This window comes from Dermacentor albipictus, chromosome 1 (assembly GCF_038994185.2).
Source record: "Dermacentor albipictus isolate Rhodes 1998 colony chromosome 1, USDA_Dalb.pri_finalv2, whole genome shotgun sequence".
Taxonomy (NCBI): Eukaryota; Metazoa; Arthropoda; class Arachnida; order Ixodida; family Ixodidae; genus Dermacentor; species Dermacentor albipictus.
Window position 1 is genome coordinate 450,643,107 of NC_091821.1, and position 24,869 is coordinate 450,667,975.

Genomic DNA, 24,869 nt, shown 5'->3' on the forward strand with positions numbered 1-24,869 from the left:
GTAACCTCGTTAAACAACACACAATCGTCAGCAAACAGTCTAACTTGAACGGGATGAGAAATTTCGTTAGTGATGTCGTTTATGTAAATTAGAAATAGTAAAGGTCCTAGCACGCTACCTTGAGGTACTCCAGAGGTTACTGAAAGTTCGTTAGAAGAGTAATTATCAATTGAAACGAACTGCTTGCGATTAGATAGATAAGCCGCCACCCAGTTAATAATATAGGCTGGAAGATCTATTGACTGTAATTTTTCTATAAGTTTATTGTGAGGTACAAGGTCAAACGCTTTCTTAAAGTCTAAAAATATTACGTCAATTTGGCTTGACTTGTCAAGAGCACTTGCGAAGTTGTGAATAATTGTGGTTAATTGTGTCACAGTAGAAAAACCCTTCCGGAAACCATGCTGATGAGGAGACAGTACGTTGTTGTCATTTAGGAATTTGGTTATTTCATTAGCTATAATATGCTCGATTAACTTGCAACATGATGAAGTTAATGAGATAGGACGATAACTAGTTACTAGGGTTCTGTCACCTTTTTTCGGTATGGGAACGACACGTGCAGTAAGCCAGTCTGTAGGAAGATTAGCCGTAGATAACGAGGAACGGAAGATAACAACCAGAAAAGGGGCTAACGCTTCAGCATATCTGCACAGAAAATCGTTCGGTATGTTGTCTGGTCCTGGAGATGATTTAGCTTTGAGGTTCAGCAGCATCGACACTACACCCGGTTGCGATACAATATCAGAGGTCGAGTTGCATGACATGCAGTTAACGTTTATACCACCATCAAAATTGGAAAAAACACTCTGAAAATAATTATTGAAGTGCTCCGCGATGCGTTGCTTTTCGACAACGACATGGCCCTCGTGAACAATTTGATTAATTGGCTTGGTTTTTGAGCTTAGAAAAGCCCAAAATTTTTGGGGTGCCGTTTGAATGAAATTTGGCAATGTATGGTGAAAATACCAGCGCTTAGCTAGCCGCACTTCTTGGTTTAGCTTATTTTGGATTTCATGAATTGAAGCACGTGAGGCACATCGTCGTCTTAAGCGCTTAACTTTTCTTTTAAGGTGCAAGATCTTTCTCGTTATCCAGGGAGTAGTCTTGGAAGTTTTTTTAGTTCTATTAGGAATAAAGTTGCTAAGGCAGTGGGCGATAATTTCTTTAAATTTATCCCAAAGCACAGTAGTATTGTTACTGTGAAAGTTATCAAAGCATTGCTCAAGATAATCCAAGACACTTTCGTCTCTGGCACGAGAAAAATCTTTAACAGTGGTTGTTTTACATTTTTTAGTGTTAAGCACTCCCAAAGAACAAGAAAAATATACCAGATTATGGTCAGAAATTCCAGGCTCCACCGAAACAAAAAAGTTTTCTAATGAACGACTTACAAAAACGAGGTCAAGTATGGTTCCTGACGTACCATAGGTGCGCGTTGGCTGTCTCACAACCTGGTGAAGATTGTGAGACAGAATGATGTCATGTAAGTAATCTAAGTGTGAATTAATCCCGGTGCAGAGAAACCCATTCTCCCAATCAATATCTGGTAGGTTAAAGTCGCCTATAAGTAGCACTTTATCGCTTGTGAATGAAACCATGTGTTCAAAAAGATTACGAAAAAATTCTGGGCGCGAGTCAGGTGCTCGATAAACTGCAAATAGCAAAAATGATTTATCCCAGCAAGTAAGCTTCATTGTAACAGATTCCAGGTTATCAGCCTGACATAACAGAGTACCGGATATAGTTTCTTTTATCAAAACTGCAACCCCGCCCTCTCTAGTACACCTGTCACGGCGATAAGCTTGATAAGATGGAGGAAACACAACAGCAACCTCAATATTGTCATGCAACCATGTTTCTGTTATCACAACTACATGTGGATTGTAACCCATGATAGTTGCCTCAAGGCTTTCCGATTTATTAACGACACTGCGGGCGTTGATGTTTAAAATTCTCAGTTCTTTAACACCAGGGGAAGTATCAGCGGAGGCAAGTCAATCATTTTTCGAAGTATTTACATGACCGTCAGTTTTGATCCTCAAGTTCTTACTGTCATCCCAAGTGAAAAGCTCATTGTTAATACGCATCTTATCATTAATTAAGCGAACTTTCTTGCCTTGTTCTCTTTCACTTTTAGCACTATCCCACAAGAGTTTACGTTTCCTTAGTGTGCTGCGCGAGTAATCGTTTTGAATAGATATTCGACTACCCTTTAGTTTGTACGCACTTTTTAAGACAAGCTGTTTTTCGGTAAAATCCTGGAAATAAATGATGACTGGTCTCTTGTTACCTTTGTTACCAAGACGATGAATTCGGCCGACAGATTTGCAAGGAACAGCAAGCTTTGCAGAAAACACCTCGTCAAGAACTTTATTTTTAAGAATAGGTTCAGTTTCGCCGGCATCCTCCGGAATGCCAACGACTACGAGATTGGATCTCCTGCTCCTATCCTCTAGATCAGTCAACTTCGCCTCCAGTGACCTTACTGTACGTTCAAGGTCATCTACACGCGAGGCTCGTTTCTCTAATTCAACAAATCTGGCTCCCCAGTCAGCTATAACGTTTTCCACCTTATTCTGTTGCTCCCTGAGTGCAGTCACGTCAGCTGCCAACTTGCTCTGACCAGACAGCAACTCTTTCAGCATGGATTCGATAGAGGCCCCACTACCGTGAGTGGGGCCTCTATCGTCTTAAATATGTTAGAATATGTAATAGAATATGTCTTAAAGGGAAGCTGAAGAGTCTGTCGAATTCACTAAGACGCTCATATACGGATGCGGGAACCTTATAAACCATGTAGGCAAAATTTCGGTTTTATTTTTAATTTGGAGTGACGTAATCGTCGGTTGAAATCGCGCTGTAGCTCCGCCCCCCGATGAGTGAGCGAGCGGAACGGAGACCGGACACCGCGGTGTTGTGACGTCAACTCTGTTTCGTTCCTTCGCAGCGTCCGCGACCGTGCCTGACCGCGCTTGTTTCTGCGTGCGTGCCATCGTAATCTGCTTCGATCGACCCTGCATTCCTTTGTTTGTGTGTCTGTGTGTATGTAGAGTATTAGTCAACGTGCGTGGTAGTCAACGTGAGTGGTAATCAACGTGAGTGGTAATCAACGTGAGTGGTAATCAACGTGAGTGGTAGTCAACGTGAGTGGTAGTCAACAGATGAAGGTCACTACACGTACTGCATGAACCGGGAAGCTTTTCACGCGTTTAAACCGTCTTTGTAGATTGCCGACAGCTTTGGACAGCGCACAAATGCCGACGATCGCATCCCCTCTTACGTTCCACGAGGAGGCATGCAGGAACACAACACTACAGTTGTTTGACCGGAAACGAGCTCACTAGATCGGCGAAAGATCGGCGAGATCACTAGATCGCTTTGCAAAAAACATACTCACCAAAGAGCATTTCCAACACGAGGAGACCCCAAGACTTTGCTTTCGTTCGCTTCAAAAGCACTGCTCGCACCAGCATCGTTTGCTTCTTCGAGAGGCCGGCTCTTCGCAATCGGCTCGTACATGTAGGAAGTAACACCGAACTCCTCAGAAAAACGCAGTCTCTCTATATTTTCCATTACCGTCTCGGAAAAACAGCACCATACTACCTGGCACCGCGCTTCATGTGTAACGGCAGCGGTCGGTTACTAGAGTTGATGTCACGAGGCGGACCGACCAATCACAGCCGGAAACGAGACGCGCGAGCTGGGCGTGTCCGCTGCTGCACTTTCGCTCAATTTCGATACGATATTCGAATTCGGAGGGTTGAAAACCATTATGTACAGATGTTCACTCATTTTTTCTGGAAAACCTTTCAGCTTCCCTTTAAACAAATGGCCAATTTTTATCAAATACTCCAATTTCCTAATTTTTTTATTTGAGCAAGAAGTGGCAAACGAAAATCAGGATCAGAAAATTAATGAAGCATTTATTTACAAATAAAAAGAGAACCACTGACTTTCAGTATAGGGAAGTCATGAACACAGCTTGTACTGCATAAGTCAATGGTGTTATGCTGCTGAATACGAGCTCGCCGAATCGAGTCCCGGCCGCGGCGGCCGCATTTCGATGGGGGCCAAATGCGAAAAAACCCGTGTACTTAGATTTAGGTGCACGTTAAAGAACCCCAGGTGGTCGAAATTTCCGGAGTCCCCCACTACGGCGTGCCTCATAATCAGAAAGGGGTTGCGGCACGTAAAACCCCATAATTAATTAAATTACTGCATAAGTCAGTTTGAATATCCTGTAACATTTATCCAGATTTGAAGTAACGCAAGCATGTTGACTAAATATATTGAGTCATCTGGAAAATTAGGGTAATCAAAGGTAAATTGAAAAGACACTAACTAGAAATCTGTAAATTTGTTGTGAAGGCTGCTTTTGCGCGGCACTTGTCTGTTCACCACATAATGCATCTGGTTAGTCCATACGTTCCAATATTTCTACGGTTTTATTCGACATAATGATAACTTCACAGCTTTATTGCTTGCAACTATCTTATCAGTTGAAATGTCGCCTCACAGACACACCAGCGAGCGGGTAATTATGATGCATAATATTGTACAATATCCAATTCGCATAATCCTTCCTTTCGTGTTTTATGGGTTCCTGCGCAATTTCTACCCGTATAACACACGCGCATGGCTTTCTCTGTTTTAGGTGGCACCTGGATTGTTTTAGATTCTAATTTTTTCCACTCACATTTGAATTGTGGAATTGCCTGCAGAACCCATCATCTGCTGAGTTTCAGAAATTGACTGACCATAGCACTCGTTGATGTTATTTTATTTGTTGTTTCTATTTTCGGCCCCCGCTCCTGGATCATTTCAAGGTAGCGCGAACAGTATTCGTAAATAAATTTTAAAACTTCAAAGCGCACCTATTCGTGTTACGACAACGAGAAAGCATTTAGAATTGTGCGCTCAGGAAATACTTGGTACCAGGCGAGAACCATTGCTGTGTGTACTGCTTACATCACAGAAACTAAGTGTTGGGCCAGTTTCTTTGATGCTGGGCCAGTTCCTACTGCCATACAAACTCTTGTGTATGACAGTAGTGGCTACAGCAGTAAATGCGTGCCTCTGAACTCTCCAGCCTTTTTTCTTAAACGCTACAGATTTGGGACACATTCTTACAAATTTACAAATTTGCGTCAGGTGCTGCAAAAAAATTATGCTCGCGAAAAAGTATTGCTCGTTGGTCTCCGAACTACGAAAAGGAAGTTGTTATTTATTTATTTATTTATTTATTTAAAATACCTTACAGGCCCTATGGGGGCATTGTGTAAGGGGGGTTACAAAATCAAGGCAAACAAAAAAAGAGTAAGCAGCCTTCTAAAGTGTAATCCAAAGGTACGCCTCAATGCAGGGGTCATCAACATTACTACCAAGATCAAAGCATGAAAAGGAACAACTGAATTAATGAAAGACCCCAAAGGTACTCTTAAGGAAATAACACGAGAAAACTTTACGTAACTTAGTAATAATAGAAAGTAAAATACAGGAAAAATGAACATATCAGGGAGTACAATTCTTGAAGGGATATTTAGGGAAAAAGACGCAAAAAAGCAATAATATATACAGGGCATATAAGTGAACACGTGACGCAGCTTAAAATAGCAATTCATAAGAGTGAGATAGCAATGCATCAATATCACAAGAAGTTCGAAGCACATTGTCAAGTGTAAGAAACAACATAAAGTGATTTGCAGGTGATATTATGAAAAATGCTCGTGTAGGAGATGAAGAAACTTTTCTTTGTCTGACTCGGAAGCAATCTGACCAGGCAGATTATTCCACAAGCGAATGGCCGTAGGGAGTGCCGAATCGTTAAAAGCATATGTGTTACCATACATGCGCGCAAAACGTGTTCGAGGCGATCTGGATATGCAGTGTGGATTGTGTAGCATTATAAACATATTTGTGAAACAAGGACAACAGAGCGATATTACGGCGAAGAACTAAAGGCTGTATGGAATGATCAAGTTTCATTCGCGTTACGCTGGAGTGATGGCTATAATTACGTGGAATGAAACGGGCAGCTCGGTTCTGGACTGATTCAAGCATGTCGATTAGGTATGCAGGACGTTGGGACCAAATGGATGATGCCTACTCGAGCTGTGGACGAACAAATGTCTGATAGGCCAATTTGCGGATGTTGGAAGGTGAATTACCCAGATTACGACGTAGGTAACCTAATGTCCTTGAAGCTTTTGCGCAAACGTCTGCAATGTTGTCTATCCAGGAGAGGTTTTCGGTTAGGTGAACACCCAAATATTTATACGATACTGTATGTAACACTGTATGTAACACTTCTTTATTATTGATGTTTTATAAAAAGTGTGAGTTGTCACGCTTACGACTAAAAGAAATTACCTGACATTTTGACATATTTAAAGCCATTAACCAGGTCTTACACCAATTATGAATTAGGCTAAGGTCATTTTGAAGTGCCAGGTGGTCGTCGGTACTCTTAATTTTTTATTTTATTTATTTCGGATACTTTCCTGGCCCGAAGGCATTACAGAAAGGAGTGGTAACTGAACAAAAAAAGTACATCATTATACAATAATAGGTATTACAAAACGGCAGAAAATACAGCAGTTTTGAAGTTGCCAACGTCAGAAATGGCAGCGATGGAGGGAGGAAGGTCGTTCCAGTCGGCGCTGGTTTTAGGAATAAAAGAACCATGACACATCTTTGTTCTAAAATATGGAACACCAACTTTAAACATGTGATCGAAACGGGATGAAACGTATGAAGGGCGAGTAATAAGATGATCCTTTAATAGTGGGTTGTGGTGATACAGCCTGTGGAAAAGACACAGTCTAAAACATTTACGGCGCAATGAAAACTCCGGTAATGTAAGTGTGTTTTTCATGGAAGTAATGCTGGCGTAACGGGAATAGTTAGATAAGATAAAACGTGCTGCGCGATTCTGGATGGATTCTAGAGTGTTCATCAGTGTGAGTTGATGGGGATCCCATACGGTGGATGCATATTCTAGCTTTGGTCGCACTAATGTTTTGTAGAGGGTAAGCTTTAACGGCATAGGCGCAGCAGAGAAATTTCGACGCAAGTATCCAAGAACCCGGTTAGCGTTATTAGTGACGTGTTTGATGGGCGTATGCCATGATAAGTTACGTGAAATATGAACACCTAGGTATTTGTACGAGTTGACGGATTCAAGAGAAGTATCGTGAAGTAAGTAAACACGCGTATTGTCAGTGTTAGTGCGGCTTGATACATGCATTGTTTTACATTTATTAACGTTTAGTCGCATGAGCCATTTATCGCACCAGTTGGATATGCTTCTGAGATCGTCTTGAAGCCTATCAGTATCAGTGTGGTTAGTTATTTTGCGATAAATGACGCAGTCATTTGCGAAAAGCCTGATAGATGAATGGGAAATGCATTTAGGAAGGTCGTTTATGTAAATGAGGAAAAGGAGGGGTCCCAGTACCGATCCCTGTGGTACACCCGATGTTACGGAAGTGCGAGAGGATGAACATTCATTAGCTGAAACGTACTGAGTTCAATTAGACAGAAAGCTTTTAATCCAGTTTAGTACATTAGGGTCAATGTTAAGCATGCTAAGTTTAAGAATGAGAAGATCATGTGAAACAGTGTCGAAAGCTTTTGCATAGTCCAAAAACACGCAGTCTACATCGAAGCCCATATCAGTATGGGTAAATAGGTCATTAGTAAAACATATGAGTTGTGTATCACATGAAAATGTTTTCCTGAAACCGTGTTGTTCAGTCGAAAAGAAGGAATTAGACTCAAGGAAATCAATCAGATGAGAATGTATAATATGCTCCAATATTTTGCATGGTATACTTGTCAGTGATATAGGACGATAGTTATCGGGGGAATGAGTGTTACCTGATTTAGGGACCGGAACAACCTTGCCAACCCTCCAATCGCTTGGAAGAACTGAGGAACCTAGAGACTGGGAATAGAGCATCGAAAGCATAATGGAAGAATATGGTTCAGTAATTTTAAGCATTTTACAGTTAATTGAGTCTTCACCTGATGAAGAAGATATTTTCAGGTTGTCAATCAACTTTTGTATGCCGACCCAATCTATATAAATGGAGTTCATTCGTAAATAGGAGGATTTAGTTACCGACGGTAGAGTGGCAGGAGCACATTTGTGAAAGACAGAAGCAAATACATCATTCAAAACGGAACAGCACTGGTTCGGAGGGATCGCGACATTGTCAGAACGGGCTAGTTGGATTGTTTTGCTTTCTTTGCCACCAACAATATTCCAGAATTTACGTGGATTAGACTGCAAAAGTGATGGGAGGGTGTTATCGAAAAAAATCTTTTTTGCATTTGTAATAGCGATACTATATTCTGCGTGAATGCAATGATATGCTGCCCAGCGTTCGGGAAGATTAGATGCTTTGGCGCGACGAAAAATACGTTTCGTTTTGTTGCGCAGACGGCGCAGAATTCCAGTAAACCATGGCGAGGAAGGACTCGAAACAATCTTTCTTTTAGGTACATAGCGATCCATTAGTGTTAGCAGTTGATCTGTAAATAATTCATTCGTCAGCAAAAATACGTATGCGAGAAGAAACATTAGGTGGGAAATCGTTTATGTAAATTAGAAAGAGTAAAGAGCCCAAAACGCTGCCCTGAGGCACACGAGAACTAACGTAAGTTGGAGACGAAGCAATATTATTAACTACTGTGAACTGTTGATGATTCGAAAGAAAATCACGAAGCCATGTTAAAGTGAAGGAGTCAATTCGAAGTACACTTTATTTTGCAATAAGGCGACGTTGAGCTACACGATAAAATGCTTTGGAAAAGTCAAGGAAAATGCAATCGGTCTGCTGATTATTCTTCATGTTAAGGTGCAGGTCAGTCGTTAATTCGAGTAACTGTGTCTCACGTGATAATCCTTTCTTGAAACCGTGTTGATGGCGAAAAAAGAAGTGGTTGGACTCTAGGTGATTATAAATATGAGAAGCAATAATACTGACACGTGTACTTATCTTTATAGGGCAACCACGTTTCGCAGCCTAACAAATGTAATCGCACAGCGTCGGACGCGCCTGTATGTATCCGAAGTTTCTGGAAAGGTATCGATGCTTCTATCCGCTGTTTGTTGTCGCCGAACGTTATGTTATCTAATTTAATCGCCTGACGCGAAGGATGTAGAACTTTGCGGAAGGCACGCGGGTCCGAACGATTAGTCTGGAACATTCGACGACTGCTCTATAAAAGCCGATGCGCTTGACCCGCTGATCAGATTTTCGACGATCGCCGACTGTGTTCGCCGCTATCGTTGCGCTATAAGTGTAGCCTGTTTTGTGGGCACAGGTTCGCCCGATAAAATTTAGTTTTGTCGTTCACAGTGGTTCTACTGTGTTCTTAATTTTCACCCCTACGTGACATTTGGTGGAGGTGCTTGTGCGCTCATGTACCGAACGCCCCCGCAAAGCCGTGATCCAAGCCCGAAGCCCGAGGACAAAACCAAGATCGCCCAAGACCAGCGTGCTAGCCGGAGACTGCAACGACTGCCCCCAGAGCACGGACTTCTACCTGAGTCGACAAATAAGATCGTGGTAAAAACAACCGCAATGCTGCCGCAGTATCGCCCGTAATCCTACAACAACCTCGGGACCCACCGACCTTCCCTGGAGCAGCGACTGAAGACCCAGAATCCTGGCTGGAGACCTACGAGCGAATCGCGAGTTTTAACAACTGGGACTCCGACGACAAGCTGCGGCATGTATACTTTGCCTTAGAAGATGCCGCCAGAACGTGGTTTGAGAACCGGGAGTCGACCTTGACGACATGGGACCTCTTCCGTAGCGGCTTCCTGCGCACCTGTACGAGCGTCGTGCGCTAGGGAAGGGCCGAAGTCATGCTGGACGCCCGAGTGCAGCTACCGAACGAGAACGTTGCCATCTTCACGGAAGAAATGAACCGAGTCTTCCGCCACGCCGACCCGGATATGCCCGAGGAGAAGAAAGTCCGCCTTCTCATGCGTGGTGTGAAGGAAGAGCTTTTCGGCGCAATGGTACGAAGCCCACCGAAGACCGTAGAAGAGTTCCTTCGCGAGGCCACCAGCATCGAGAAGACACTCGAAATGCGGAACCGGCAATTCAACCGCCGTACAAGCTCTACCCACTACGCAGGTATTCAATCACAGGCCACGGACGATCTGCGCGAGACCATCAGGACCATAGTGCGCGAAGAACTGCGCAAGGTCTTGCCTTCGTCGCACCCTCAAGAGGCCTCGATCGCCGACATCGTGAAAGAAGTGGTGCACCGATCGCTTGGAGTTCCTCAGGTGCAACCAGAATCACCACAGCCCCAGCCGGAAGCGATGACCTACGTCGCCGTCGCACGCCTTCAAGGCCCCCCTCCGTGACCGCGCCAGGGCTCTGTGACGCCTCAATTCCGTCGTCCGCCGCCGCCAGCACGCCCACCCGCCGCCCAGCGCACCTACGCGAGGAAGACGGACATTTGGGGAGCACCCGACCACCGCCCGATCTGCTATCACTGCGGAGAAGCCGGCCATGTGTACCGCCGATGATCATACCGCGACTTGGGACTGACAGGGTTCGCCGTGAATGCTCCGCGTCCACAGCCTGGCGAGCGCCCACGTGACATCGCCGATTACCTCGCCGCTACTCAGTGGAGCCCTCGACGGCCGTCCCGTTCGCCGTCACCAGGCCGCTACCTGTCGCCGCAGCGCCGACCATACACCGGCCCAGCCTAGGGCCGCTCTGCGAGCCCATATCCGGAAAACTAAAAGCAGCAACCGATGGAGGTGCGGTTGCTGTTCGTCGAACTGACGAAGATCCTCAGCCGCCGACGAAGACGACGAAGAGGCCGCCGTCCCGACGAAGTCTGGAAGCCAAGAGTACACCGACGAAAGACGACTAGACGACGCGACGTTCCAGCTTCAGTTCAACACGACGCAGCCGTGACCCGACGCCGAGACCTAACTGTAACGCCAGACAAAGAACCACCGACCTCGACGTGCTTCTCGACGGCCACGCTGTTACCGCCTTAGTGGACACAGGGGCTGATTACTCCGTCATGAGTGGACACATCGCCGCCCAGTTGAAGAAAATTAAGACTGCATGGGAAGGCCCTCAAATTCGCACCGCTGGGGGACACCTGATTACGCCGACTGGAATCTGCACGGCAAGAATAACTATTCATGACCGGACTTACCCTGCAACCTTCGTTATCCTCCAACAGTGTTCACGAGACGTCATTCTCGGTATGGACTTCCTGAACCAACACGGCGCAATCATCGACCTGAAGTCGAAGTCAATAACGCTGTCGGAAGATAAAGCAATACCGCCGGAGAGCCCTCGTAGTCACCACGCCTTCAATGTGCTCGAAAATCAAGTGAGCCTCCCACCTCGCTCCAGCATTGTTATTTCGGTCGGCACCGAGATACCCGCTGACGTCGAAGGTGTCATCGAAGGCGACCAACGTCTACTGCTAGACCGTGAAATTTGCGTCGCAAGAGGGATCGCTCGACTGCATCGAGGGAAAACTGAAGTGTTGCTGACAAACTTCAGCCAGGAGTTGAAGCACATCAACAAGGGCACGACGATCGCGTACATCGAGGAAAGTCTGGAAACCATTATTGCGTCTGTCCTCTCGGATTCCGCCGCATCTACCCCGACGGCCATGGTTCCCGAACCACACTACGACATTAATCCAAGTCTTCCAGTGATTAAGCAACAGCAGCTCAGAAGTGTGCTCCGACGATACAAAGGCTGCTTTTCGACGTCATCCAGGATTCGACAAACACCAGTCGCCAAGCATCGCATAATCACCAAGGAGTACGCTCGACCACTCTGCCAAAGCCCTTACCGAGTTTCGCCGCGAGAACGCGTAGCTATAAGAGAACAAGTCGACGAAATGCTGCGCGACGACATCATCCAGCCGTCGAAAAGCTCGTGGGCATCCCCTGTTGTCCTGCTGAAGAAAAAGGACGGAACCCTGCGTTTCTGCGTCGATTATCATCGTCTGAACAAGATCACGAAGAAGGACGTATACCCCCTTCCACGGATAGACGACGCATTGGATCGGTTCTGCAACACTAAGTACTTCTCCTCGATAGACCTCAAGTCTGGCTATTGGCAAATAGAAGTCGACGAAAGAGATCGCGAAAAGACCGCCTTCATCATCCCAGACGGCCTCTACGAGTTCAAGGTTATGCCATTTGGACTGTGCTCGGCGCCTGCAACGTTCCAGCGCGTGATGGACACGGTTTTAGCGGGATTGAAGTGGCAGACTTGTCTCGTTTACTTAGATGACGTCGTTGTATTCGCCGGAAATTTCGACGATCACCTTAGGCGGCTTGCCACAGTACTAGAGGCCATCAAGTCATCAGGGCTCACTCTGAAGCCAGAAAAATGCCGCTTCGCTTACGATGAGCTTCTGTTCCTAGGCCACATCATCAGTAAATCCGGAGTACGGCCCGACCCCCAGAAAACAGCTGCCATCGCAAAGTTCCCCCAGCCAACCGACAAGAAGGCAGTGCGTAGGTTCCTTGGCATCTGTGTCTACTACAGGCGCTTTGTCAAGGACTTTTCACGCATCGCCGAGCCGTTGACTCGTCTAACTAAATGTGATGTTGAGTTCAAGTGGGAAACGCCGCAGGCCGACGCATTTGAACAACTCAAACGACGCATGCAGTCGCCGCCAGTACTTGCGCACTTCGACGAGTACGCCGATACAGAAATCCATACTGACGCCAGTAGCCTAGGTCTCGGTGCCGTTCTAGTCCAGAGGAAAAACGGAGCCGAAGAGGTGATATCTTATGCTAGCCGGTCACTGTCAAAAGCGGAAGGCAACTATTCTACGACCGAAAAGAAATGCCTCGCAATCATTTGGGCTACAGCTAAATTTCGCCCTTATCTTTATGGCAGGCCATTCATAGTCGTCAGTGACCATCACGCGTTGTGTTGGCAAGCGAGTATAAAGGATCCTTCAAGACGACTGATGCGGTGGAGCCTCAGACTACAAGAATACGACATCACTGTAACCTACCAGTCCGGACGAAAACACTCCGATGCCGATTGCCTATCACGCGCCCCCATTGACTCTCCGCCACAAGATGACGAAGATGACGACGCCTTCCTTGGAATGATAAGCGCGGAATACTTCGCTGAACAGCAACGGGCAGACCCGGAGCTAAAAGGCCTCGTGGCATATTTGGAAAGGAACACCGACGTTGCCCCCAGGGCATTTAAGCGCGGAATATCTTCCTTCACGCTTCAAAACAATCTACTCGTGAAGAACTTCTCACCAGTCCGCGCCAACTACCTTCTTGTTGTCCCGTCAGGACTTCGTCCAGAAGTATTGCACGCCCTACATGACGATCTGACCGCTGGACACCTCGGATTTTCCCGGACACTATCGAGCATACAAGAAAAGTATTATTGGCTGCGCGTGACCGCCGACGTCGCCCGTTATGTCAGAACATGCCGAGACTGTCAGCGACGCAAGCCACCTCCGACAAGGCCAGCCGGATTACTACAGCAAATCGAGCCTCCTTGCCGACCATTCCAGCAGATCGGGATGGACTTGCTGGGACCCTTTCCGACGTCAACAACCGGAAATAAGTGGATCGTCGTGGCGACGGACTATCTCACCCGCTTCGCTGAAACTAAAGCACTGCCGAAAGGTAGCGCAACCGAAGTGGCGAAATTCTTTGTCGAAAACATCCTGCTGCGACATGGCGCCCCAGAAGTCCTCATCACCGACAGAGGAACGGCCTTTACAGCGGAGCTCACCCAAGCCATACTGAAATACAGTCAAACAAGGCACAGGAGGACAACGGCCTACCATCGGCAGACGAATGGTCTTACGGAGCGGCTGAATAAGACCCTCGCCGACATGCTAGCAATCTACATCGACGTCGAACACAGGACCTAGGATGTCGTCCTGCCGTACGTAACATTCGCTTACAACACGGCGGTGCAAGAAACTACACAGATCACGCCGTTCAAGCTGGTCTACGGCAGGAACCCGACGACGACGCTCGATGCCGTGCTGCCGCACGTCTCTGACGAGGAGAATCTTGACGTCGCTACCTATCTCCAGCGCGCCGAAGAAGCCAGACAGCTCGCCCGCCTGCGGATCAAAAAGCAGCAGAGGACCGACAGCCGACACTGCAACCTCCGACGACGCTTTGTCGAGTACCAGCCCGGTGACCGTGTTTGGGTTTGGACCCCTATACGCCGACGAGGACTGAGCGAGAAGCTTTTACGTCGCTATTTAGGACCGTACAAGATCATCCGACGTATTGGTGCACTGGACTACGAGGAGCGTGCCGGACGGCATTTCGCTGTCACCGCGGCGCCGCTCACGACCTGAAATTGTCCACGTTGGGCGACTCAAGCCGTACTACCAGCGTTAATGAACTTGGGGCTTCGCGTAACTGACCCTTGGACTTTGATTCCTTTTGTTGTTGTTTTTTTACTCATGTTCAATAAGTGTCCTTTTGTGTTTCGCTCTCTTATATTTGTAGCATCGGGACGATGCTTTTTAAGAGGGGGGTATTGATACGTGTACTTATCTTTTTCGGGCAACCACGTTTCGCAGCCTAACAAATGTAATCGCACAGCGTGGGACGCGCCTGTATGTATCCGAAGTTTCTGGAAAGGTATCGATGCTTCTATCCGCTGTCCGTTGTCGCCGAACGTTATGTTATCTAATTTAATCGCCTGACGCGAAGGGTGTAGAACTTTCTGGAAGGAACGCGGGTCCGACCGATAAGTCTGGAACATTCGACGACTGCTCTATAAAAGCCGACGCGCTTGACCCGCTGATCAGATTTTCGACTGTCGCCGACTGTGTTCGCCGCTATCGTTGTGCTATAAGTGTAGCCTGTTTTGTGGGCACAGGTTCGCCCAATAAAATTTATTTTTGTCGTTCACAGTGGTGCTACTGTGTTCTTCAACGTCACCACTACGTGACAATATGTTCGAGCATCTTGCAGCAAATGCAGGTCAATGAATTCGGACGGTAATTTTCCGGGGAGTTTTTATTCCCAGGTTTAAATAGGGGTATGATTTTGGCCAATTTCCAGTCTTTGGGCAGCTGTCGCGATGACAAAGACTGCTTTAATATATTGTAGAGAATGTTACTGGATATAGAAATGGCATTTTTAATATCTTAGTACTAATATTATCAATACCAGATGAAGTAGATAACTTCAGATTAATATTAAGACATGCAATTCCCTCCACCGAGATTTCAATACTTTCCATGAATTGCCAGTCATAATCAGCAACATCAGGTACATTGGTAAGATCCTCGCGGCTGAAAATCGATGAAAAAAACGTATTAAACGCAGACGGGCATTCATTGCCAGAGAGGGGAGTATTTGTATCGCTATGTAAGGCTAACCGGTTAGAGTCACGGTCAGGTGATATAACTCTCCAAAAATTTTTCGGATTCGAATGTAAGAGAGAAGGTAAATCTGTCGAGAAATATTTATTTTTAGCTGCAGCTAAGGCAGAACAGTACGTTTTTACGGAAAGCCTGTACCTTTCCCACGAATGAGCATTATTGACATGTTTAGCGGTATTGTACAGACGTTTCTTTTTATTCCTGAGCTTACGTAGGGCATTATTAAACCAAGGATTTGTTTTGTCATTTGTTATCGAAATCAACGGGATATATTTGTTAATTAGAGAAGACCTTTTATTCTTGAAGCATAGCCAGTTATCTTCCACCGACCGATTATAAAAAGAAGGAAGTAGCGTGCGGTTGAAAAATAATTGGAGTGCATCGTTTATTTTAGAGTAGCTTGCTTTGTTATAATCACGTATTATTTCCTTTGAGATCCCTGAGAAGGGTAGTGGAACACTGATTGTTACCTGAAGTAGATCGTGATCGCTAAAGCCATTTAGATGAATTTCGGATTCAATCGTTTTGGGAGTGTTGGTGAGTATAAGGTCTAGAATGTTAGTACCACGGGTTGGTTTGTTAACGACCTGGAACAGGTTAAGATCTAAAGTTCAGTTAAGAAAATCCACTGATGTTGGACAAGATGATGATAGATTACGCCAATTTATGAGCGGAAAGTTAAAATCACCGAATCAGTAAACAGAATGCGCTGGACACAGCTCGAGGGCCGTGGTTATGCTATTGCGTAGTTCTGTAACGAAAGAAGTGCTGTAGTCAGGTGGAGGGTAACAGGCACCTACCAGTAGTTTGGTCGTATTTGTTATTACTTCAACCCACACAATTTCAAGAGATGAGTTCGAGTCGATAATAAGTGAAGGTAATAAGTTTTTAACACCGAGAAGAACGCCACCGCCTCTCTTACTAGTTCTATCTTTGAGGTAAGTATTATAAGAATGGTTACCAGGAAAAATTTCGTCTTCTGTAATGTCAGGATTTAGCCATGTTTCGGTAAGAACAAGAATATTAGATTCGTTATCGTCAAGCAGCCAGCAAACTAATTTGCGCTTGGGCATGATGCTTCGTGTGTTTGCGTAAGATAGTGTCAGCAAAGACCTAGTGATAGGTAGCTTTGACTGTGGAAGAGCCTGTGGGCAAGTACTTATGCCTAGCTATCTTTGCGACATGACAACGGTATCAGTGATTTTGTCGTGCGTGTAAGTCTGGGTATATATAAGCAACCGATCTACTGACTGTTTAAAAGGCACTTTTTGAGCTTTCGCGAAGTCAAGCAGCTTTCTTCCAGCTTGTCGCGTAGCTGGCGAGAAATCTTCACCGATTGAGTAATCTAAGCCTTTTATTTGTGTGCAAATGACGAGATGTCTTGCTTGTCTTTAAAAAAGTTAGTTTAGCTATTATAGGTCTGTTCTTTCCTTCTTGGTATTTCCCAAGCCTATGTACGCGTTCAGATTGCGAACTGATTGTTGCAGTTTGCAGTTTTTCAGAGCACAATTTTATTACCTTCTTTTCAGTGGTAGCCCTGTCCTATTTAGGGTCATCTTCTATCCTGAAAAACAGCAAATTGCTTCATCTGAGCCTGTTTTCTGCGTCCTCACATCTTGAAGTTATTGTTTGCAGCTGATCTGAGACATCACGTAAAGTCTTACTTCCTTTTTCCTTCACGCTCGAGTGCCGCAACCCTGGCTGTTAGAATGACGAGTTCATTATCAGTGGCAGCTTGTTTGTCCTTTGCGCTTTTTATTTCCGCCAGGAGCACCTCTTGTGCGGCCTCTAGTTTCTGTATCGCCTCAAGAGCCGATGAAAACGCATATGCCTCAGCTTTTGACATCGGACCTGGGTTCGACTCAACGTCGCCAGAAAGCAAGAGGAGCAACTCAAACATTGCAGAGTAGAGCGAACACAGAAGTAAATTAGAACGCTTTAAGAGATCAATCCACTCAACTTGGCACGACACCGCGATCAAACAGCAGTTGTTGCTCCTAATGCATGAAGCTCACCCTACGTAACTAACCTGCAATAGCAGTAGCTGAGTACGCTCCATACTCGATGCGGTGCCGTGCCCGAAGTGGACGCTTGCTGGCTGGCTTTTAAGTCCTCTTCCGGCGGTGTCCGTCGTAGTCCCCAATCGCCGTTTCCAGATGTGCGTGAAGGTCTGTTCTGGATTCGGCGCTGTGATTACCAAGGCAAGCCGAGGTGGTGTCGCGTCATCGGTGTGCAGTCTGCACGTGCCGGGAAGTGCCGAGCAAACGATCCATGTGACGGTCACCTGCAATAGTAGTAGCTGAGTAAGCTGCATACTCGATGCGGTGCCATGCCCGTTGATGGGCAACGTGTGCAAGAAAGGGGCTCACTTCGAGCAGGTTGATACATACACGTTCCCTGGAGACGGCGAAATATGCAACAGTCGCTGAAAACACGCCGTGGTATCCCAGTGTCTGCGGCTCAGCGCTGCTGAGCTCGATGTGAAGAGATCGGCCTGTGTTGCGGCAGCCGCATTCCGATGTTGGCCGAATGGAATAATTCGCGTGCACCGTGCATCGGGTGTACGTAGGAGAAGCCTAGGTTATAAAAATAAGATTCTCAGTCCCTCACTATTCTACTTGCCTCATAATCAGATCAGGGCACGTCATACCTCCGAATTTATTTGCTTTCATTTAACGTTGCCGAAAGACTTACCGAGATATAAAAATATTGTGCGTAGATTCTGAGTCTCGGCTTTACCAACTATGCTGCTGTTGTTTACGGGCTAGGTCTAAAAGCTAAACCGTCGTTAATAAACCCCGTACGCACGCAACATAAGGCATGTACTCGAAGCCACTATTAAATAAATATCTATTCCCCTTCACCGGTTTCGTGTCCGAAAGATTTTTACGAACACTGACATTCGTAGGGTGGCAGATTGATCAGTGGGGCTCTGCTGTACTCTGCTGCGACATGGCCGATGGTCAGTATTATACAAGCCTGCACACCAGCGAAAGCATCGAGTCCACACAGCACGCCACCGAGCTTGGCTATTCGCCACGATCTCGCTTGAATAAGAACGGTGCCTTCCAAAGATTGATGAATCATGGCGTTTCCAACTACAATCTTACAATCATTAAGCACGGATAGTCCTTTCATCTGGTTCGAATAAGAGCATCAGCTGTTTGCCGCTGGCCTGTCGTCTCAGCTGTGGCAATACTTGACGCAGGGTGGACGTTCATGTGCCGCACCTTCCACAATGACCTACTGCGGTCGGAGAAGTAGCAGAAAGGTCTGAATAAAACATGTTGGAACTTCTACGGCATATCGCTTCATCATCTATGCAACATGGCGCACTGTCCTTCAGCTTCTGAGCATTCTCAAACGGCTCCTGAGCCCACCATCTACTCTTCAGTATTGGTGAAGGTTGTATCATGACCCAGGAAGTCTACATACAAGCCAGGAATGCATCATTATGACCCAGGAAGTCTACATACAAGCACCCGTATGTGCATCTTCTCCGTTTCACCCCACCCTGACGTTCAGTACTCGTTTACCCACCTACGTTTCCTTATCTGGCTGACTCAGAATGTGGTGGTTGCTTCGTGTTCATTGCTTCAACCGCAGAAATTTAAACGTGTCTGCCAGAACACAACGTCAAATCAAAATGTTTACTCCAGCTAACAGGCTGTTCATGTCATGAATTTCCCCGCACCTTGAATGCGGAAAGTGTAAGTATACAGCACGGCCATCACTGTTGTCGCGCTCTCCAGGGGCGGCAATTATAGGACTGCATTCGCTCGCCAAACAAGGAGTTGCCATGGTCCACTGTCACATTACAATGCGTACCCACAGGGAAAGGTTCTGCTGCGCTCAGACGCAAGTACCGTTTTGGCATAAATGGTACCCATAAAGCCAGTTTAGTACATTTCTGTGCTGACTATGCATAGAGTCTGCACTTCTTTTACTTCTTTTGGTTCGTGTTCATTGCTGTTCTTGTTACGCATGATTCCCCGCTTGCTCGCGCCAACGGAGTATGTCAGCTTCTGGACGCTGAAGCGGAACAGTGGAATAAAGCACACTAACATTTTCGCATTGCTGACCTTGCGCGATTTGCTATGGGATATTCATATCTCACTTTTCAAACTATTGTGAGTAAAAAAAGAACCCTTTTTTAACAGCGTCCAAATACTGTTGCTTCAACTCGCAGTGAAGCAGCTTACTACCTCATTACATAAACTGCGAAAATAGTGGTAACATCGCCAGAAACCGCATTTAAGATTCCAACGGGTACTGGTCCACAGCGCCTCAGGTTGTTGGAACGCTCACTTTTGGCTTATATAGACGGTGCGAATCTCAAATATCGGTTACCATCATGCTTACAAAATTAAACGCCGAGGTCACAGATGCCTAAGACAGCGAGGGGTTCCGGCAGTGGAGTAACAGGCTGCGTAGGATACACTGGGGTACTGACTACTTCAATGGCAGCAGTGACTCGAAAAATTAGGTGCGCAGTTTTCAGAAGGAATGGTATATATTGGTGTTCTGGCTATTTCTGGAGGTAGTAATGACTTTGAAGAGGAACTACGCAGTTTGCTGGAAGCATCGCTGCGGGAACCAAGAATCAAGAGTCTAGCACAGGTTACTAACCACAATCAAATAGCTTGTAGCGTATTCCTTATGTATGCGTGTGCTCAATGAATGCAGTCCATCATTTGCAACATTTGTGCCGTAGACGAACAGCCTTGTGTTGTTAACTTGAGAACCACATATAAATACGCTGAAAAGAAATAGGCGTCAGTGAACGTGACAGAATATAATGTGTCGAAGACTGCTGAAAGAGGATCGCTTCGGCCCAAAACATGTACGGTAAACCTGGGGCAGCATCTACTACGAAACCGCCTGACATCAGCGGAAAGGTGCAGGATGGCTACAAGCATCATTGACGTCCATGTTATGTACAATAAGGCTCATCTACAGGGGAGCAGGGGGTCATGATGGGGCTATTGCTCAAATCACAACTTCAGGTGAGGGAACCTTATGTACTATTCGACCGCCGAAAAGAATTCCCTCTGTTGCGCGCATGACGTTGTGGATGACGTCAGGGCCCCTGTTTTTCTAGATGCCTTTGGAAATTCTGATATTCAAAATGTGTCCATTGGCGTCAGCAAACCAGCTCCGTCGCAAAGTCGCATGTGGGGAAATAAGTATTTCAGAAAACACAAACTCTTTACAGGGTTCTACGGCTGCAATTTTAATTCATATCACAGATTTCAGCGCTGCGACGAAGTTTATTTGATGAGGCAATAGGGCAAGTACTTGAGTGTCAGAATTTTCAATGACATCTAGAATAGCATGGGCCGCGACATGGTTCACGACGTAGTCCGCGTAACGGGTGAAAGTATATTTGGATACTAAATAACCCATCATAAGCCAAGCATTGAAGAGTTTCGCTCATTCTAAATATTAATTCAAGCAATAAACCTGACATTCTTCAAATTATCTTTAATTTGTTCAAATTAGATTGCTGGTATTGGCAATAGTTGAGAAAACAAAGACAGCACCTCGGGCTAACGCTGTCGATGCTATAGGGGCCTTACGGCTGCTGCTTCCCAGAAGAGAACACGTGCAGTCGAATCAAATGAGGATAGTGACTCCTCCAAAGAGGTACCGGAAAATGCTCCAGGATAAAAAACCATGCAAAACAGGACTTTATCTTTACCACACCCTACTATGTCTTGTTCTGGCACATGACACTTGTCTTGGGGTAAGGAAACCCGTGGGAAACACCATGATGAAGATGCGCTGTCCGCCACTGCCAGCAAGTTGTAACAGAGCCGATCGGGGCCGTCTGTGAAGTTTGACATGGAAGGCTCATCCAAACTGGCACCGACATCTTGTTAACAAATTTTGCCATGTACCTAACGTTGTCGTTCTTCTGTCTTACATTGTTTAGACAAAGTTCTAACAGTATTTCTTATAGCGCACGAATACGAAAGACAAACTATATCATCCAATCAACAAAGTTGGCCTCTATTATATTTTCTGAACACGAAATCACTCTAGTAGCTCTGTTTTGCATGTGTTGCTCAACCATTTTATAAGCAACACTCTATCCACCGCTTCTACATTGCAGCGCTTTACTTACCTGAATTACTGATTTCATCAAGAACAAACAAGTAGACCATGATTTCAGAGAAACCAACCGAATCCAACTATTGCTTGGGAGCTTCGTTCTGAGGCTAACGTAAATGAAATTGCGCAAGTTTATTCGTCCTTCTATTCGACGTAAAGCATCAAGTGACATCTAATATTCCTACTCAAAAAAGGTACCTAGGGACAAAGACTGATGTTGTAAAATCTTTGCCATTTCATATATTACAGGTTCATACTAAACAGCCAAAGGTGAACAAAAATGAACAGGGGCCCTCGAATATAGAGTGTCCCGCAGCACCGTAGTACTTGTGGCAATAAACTCGATGATATAGACCGATCAGTAAATTCACTTTCCTGCTATGTAACCGCGCGGCATACCGCGACCTTCCCTATTAGGGTAGCCTTAATTACACATGTATACACACTCCAGCCTTTGTGTGTACACGAAAGCGGCTATTCAATATACCATTTCAGAATATATAATTTAGTTTCTGGGATGATGCAAGCAAGGACACGAATACGCACTTGTGTACGTACGCTGTACGTGGCCACTGGTGAACTAATCAGTGGTGCTGCGAAAAAGTAACAAACACAGTGAAGTGATCGTTAAATATATATGGAGTTCTTTTTTGCACGATTGCATTTGCTATAGTGAGTAAGTGCCGCGAATGTCATTTTCGCGCAGCATCTGTGTTCCAAGGTGGATGACAGGCTGGCCAGGCGTTACTTGTTGGACAACAACACGAGTGACGGAGCCATCGCAGTGCGCACAGCCACAAGCCGAGAGCTGGTGTACGTGCCTGCCTCCGAGTACGAAGCCATGCACAACAGCTGCATCAACGGGAACGTGTCGGCGGCAAGGGCCTTCTACGAGTACGGACGCAAAAATTAGGGCAGAAATCATCCTAGAGGATTGCGTATGTCATGCGTATAATTTTCGAAAGGTATACACCTGTAGAAGATGCTGATGTGTGGGTGAACTTGTTGTTTCTAAAGTGCTACTCTTAAATGCTATTTTATTTTCTTTGATGCTTTTCAGCCGCATGGGTGCGATGCATTATATGTCGTAACGCCTTATGCGCATTAAAGTAGACACATACTTGCAAGTGACTAACAAGACCGGCCATGGTGAACACGTGGTTCATGACACCACCACGTCACTAGTGGGCACTAGGTCTGTGGCGCTTAGGGTGACCCATACACTTCATCCATGTAGCGAGGGTGTTCAATGTGGATTTAAGGTCCACGTTGATATCCACCGTGATAATAATGGGAAGTCTCCTCTCCTGAGATGAGTGCCATTCCGTCGCGTGTTCTTGCCAAGAACAGCCAAAAAAGAGAGTGTAGACCGAGTACGTCGGCATCTTTCAACACCTAGAAGGCTTGATGAGCTTTCCGCACCCCAGGACGCATAGTCTTATTTCTAGGGCGTACCCCTCGCCGCCACCGGGGTAAGGCGAGCGACTGTAATATCTACGGAGTTGGCCCACTATACTGTCTACGAAATCACCGCGTCTTGGGCGGGACCTTCTATTACTTTGGCTCCGACTTGGAGAAGAAACCAGCCGCAAATAAAAATTTTGCCGACGACGTTTTTCTTAAGAATACCGTAGTACAAGCGGCCGTGTGCGACAAAACTATGGCCCCTCCTGCTGACTGTACTACACGATATGTACTAAAGAGATTTGACTCGGGGCGCATAATGATGGGCGCAGAAGATGAAAGTCGCGTTGCCGTATTTCATTTAACCCAGAGCAAATCTTCATGGGAAGTAGGAATCGGCTGCGAAGAGTGGGTTATGTCGGTAGGCAGTGCACAAGAAAGTGATGTGACGTATGACCCCCTCTTGGCTGTCACCACAGAGTTCAAGTGATAATACCTAACTTTTTTCGGCAATATACTCCCATCCTCCTCACGCCAACAAGAAGCAGGATAAATCGGTATCCTCTTATTGGGGTTTTACGTGCCAAAACCACTTTCTGATTATGAGGCGGTATCCTCTTATTATAAGAGTTTTGTTTCTATATACTTTAATGGCAATGGCAGGACCTATTTGTGAATACACTAGCAATATCACTTGTTATTTTCGTCGGCATAACATCGGAGCTCTTGGCAGTGATTGCCTGCTTTTAAAGTGCAGTTAAATATTTTAGGTGGTACTAAAATACCTAATCCGCAAATCATGGCAAGGTACGCACACTGCAACACACTAGAGATTAAACAAATTGACTTCAATTTGAATACATAAAAGGATGTTCCAGATTAGATGCGTCGGCCTGCTTCCACCTCCATCGGGGTAACCGAGCGCAAGAGCACAGTGAAGGATGAAAGAGCGAACGCGGAGCGCAGCGGATGATGAAAGACGGCGCGAGGAGGAAAGCGTAGGAGGAGGCTGCAGTGAAATCTTGAGGCGGAAAGTGGTTGAGGAGGAGGGTAGGGTGAATGAGTGACGAGCAAAGCGCAGTGCTGCGTAAGACGCGCTTTGTGGTGACGACAACTACGAGATGGCGCCAGAGCATCGCGCCGTTTATTCATCGACGGTATGCGGCGAGCGCGTCGACTGATATCATAAACGGAAACAAAGCGCTGCATGAGCTGAGGTTTGTCTGCGGCGCCTGCTGTGAATCGACCCACGGATCACCCACGCGCCGCCTTCTCCCGCTTAGTGAGGAAATTGCACTACTTTTCACTTTGCTTGCAATGTGCCGCACTATTGTGCGCGCCAGCCATTATATCGAGAAGTGAAAACACCTATAGAGGTCCGCTGGACTTTTGCGTTAGGATGTATCTTAATTGTTGGCGAATTATTTTTTTCAATTAGCATCACAAACACAATTGTTGCCCTTCGGCGGTTTCTTTAGTTCGGGGAGCGCATATGTTGAGAGTAAAGAAGCTTTTCTTTGTACAAATATCTTGAATATAACTTTGAGTTAAAGTTATTTGTTCAAGTGCAATTTAAACAGATGAATCATATTGCTCTCTTGAAAGCACAACTCACGACTACACAGATAACAAATTTGGCTTTATTTCGGAAGGAGTAGAGTATTTGAATCCCCGTGTATGGTTTTCACTTGTATGGCTTCGCAGAACTGTATGAACCCACTCTGTGAAAAATCTAGAAAGATGTTCAAGATTAACAAGGGACTACACGTAGGCACCATAAGTCCCCCTAAGCACTTTCCAGCACAGAGCGGTTGTTACCAATCATAGTTTTACCCTCATTTGAGGTGCAAAGCAGTAAGGTTTGAATTGCCGAGTGTCGTTTCTCACCATAAATGGTTAGCGCAGACAATAAAAAGTTAACTCCTTAAAGGCAGAGCTTCCATAAT

General features: G+C 45.8%; 1 protein-coding gene across 1 annotated transcript in view; it reads left to right on the plus strand.

Annotated features, from left to right (window-relative positions):
* Window positions 1-24,869, plus strand: part of LOC139046740 (sodium-dependent noradrenaline transporter-like) — a 125,428-nt gene that overhangs the window by 26,341 nt on the left and 74,218 nt on the right. Inside the window, exon 4 of the mRNA XM_070532350.1 lies at window positions 22,226-22,413. Within this exon, the coding sequence (XP_070388451.1) occupies window positions 22,226-22,413 (188 nt within the window). The remainder of the gene's footprint in view (window positions 1-22,225; window positions 22,414-24,869) is intronic.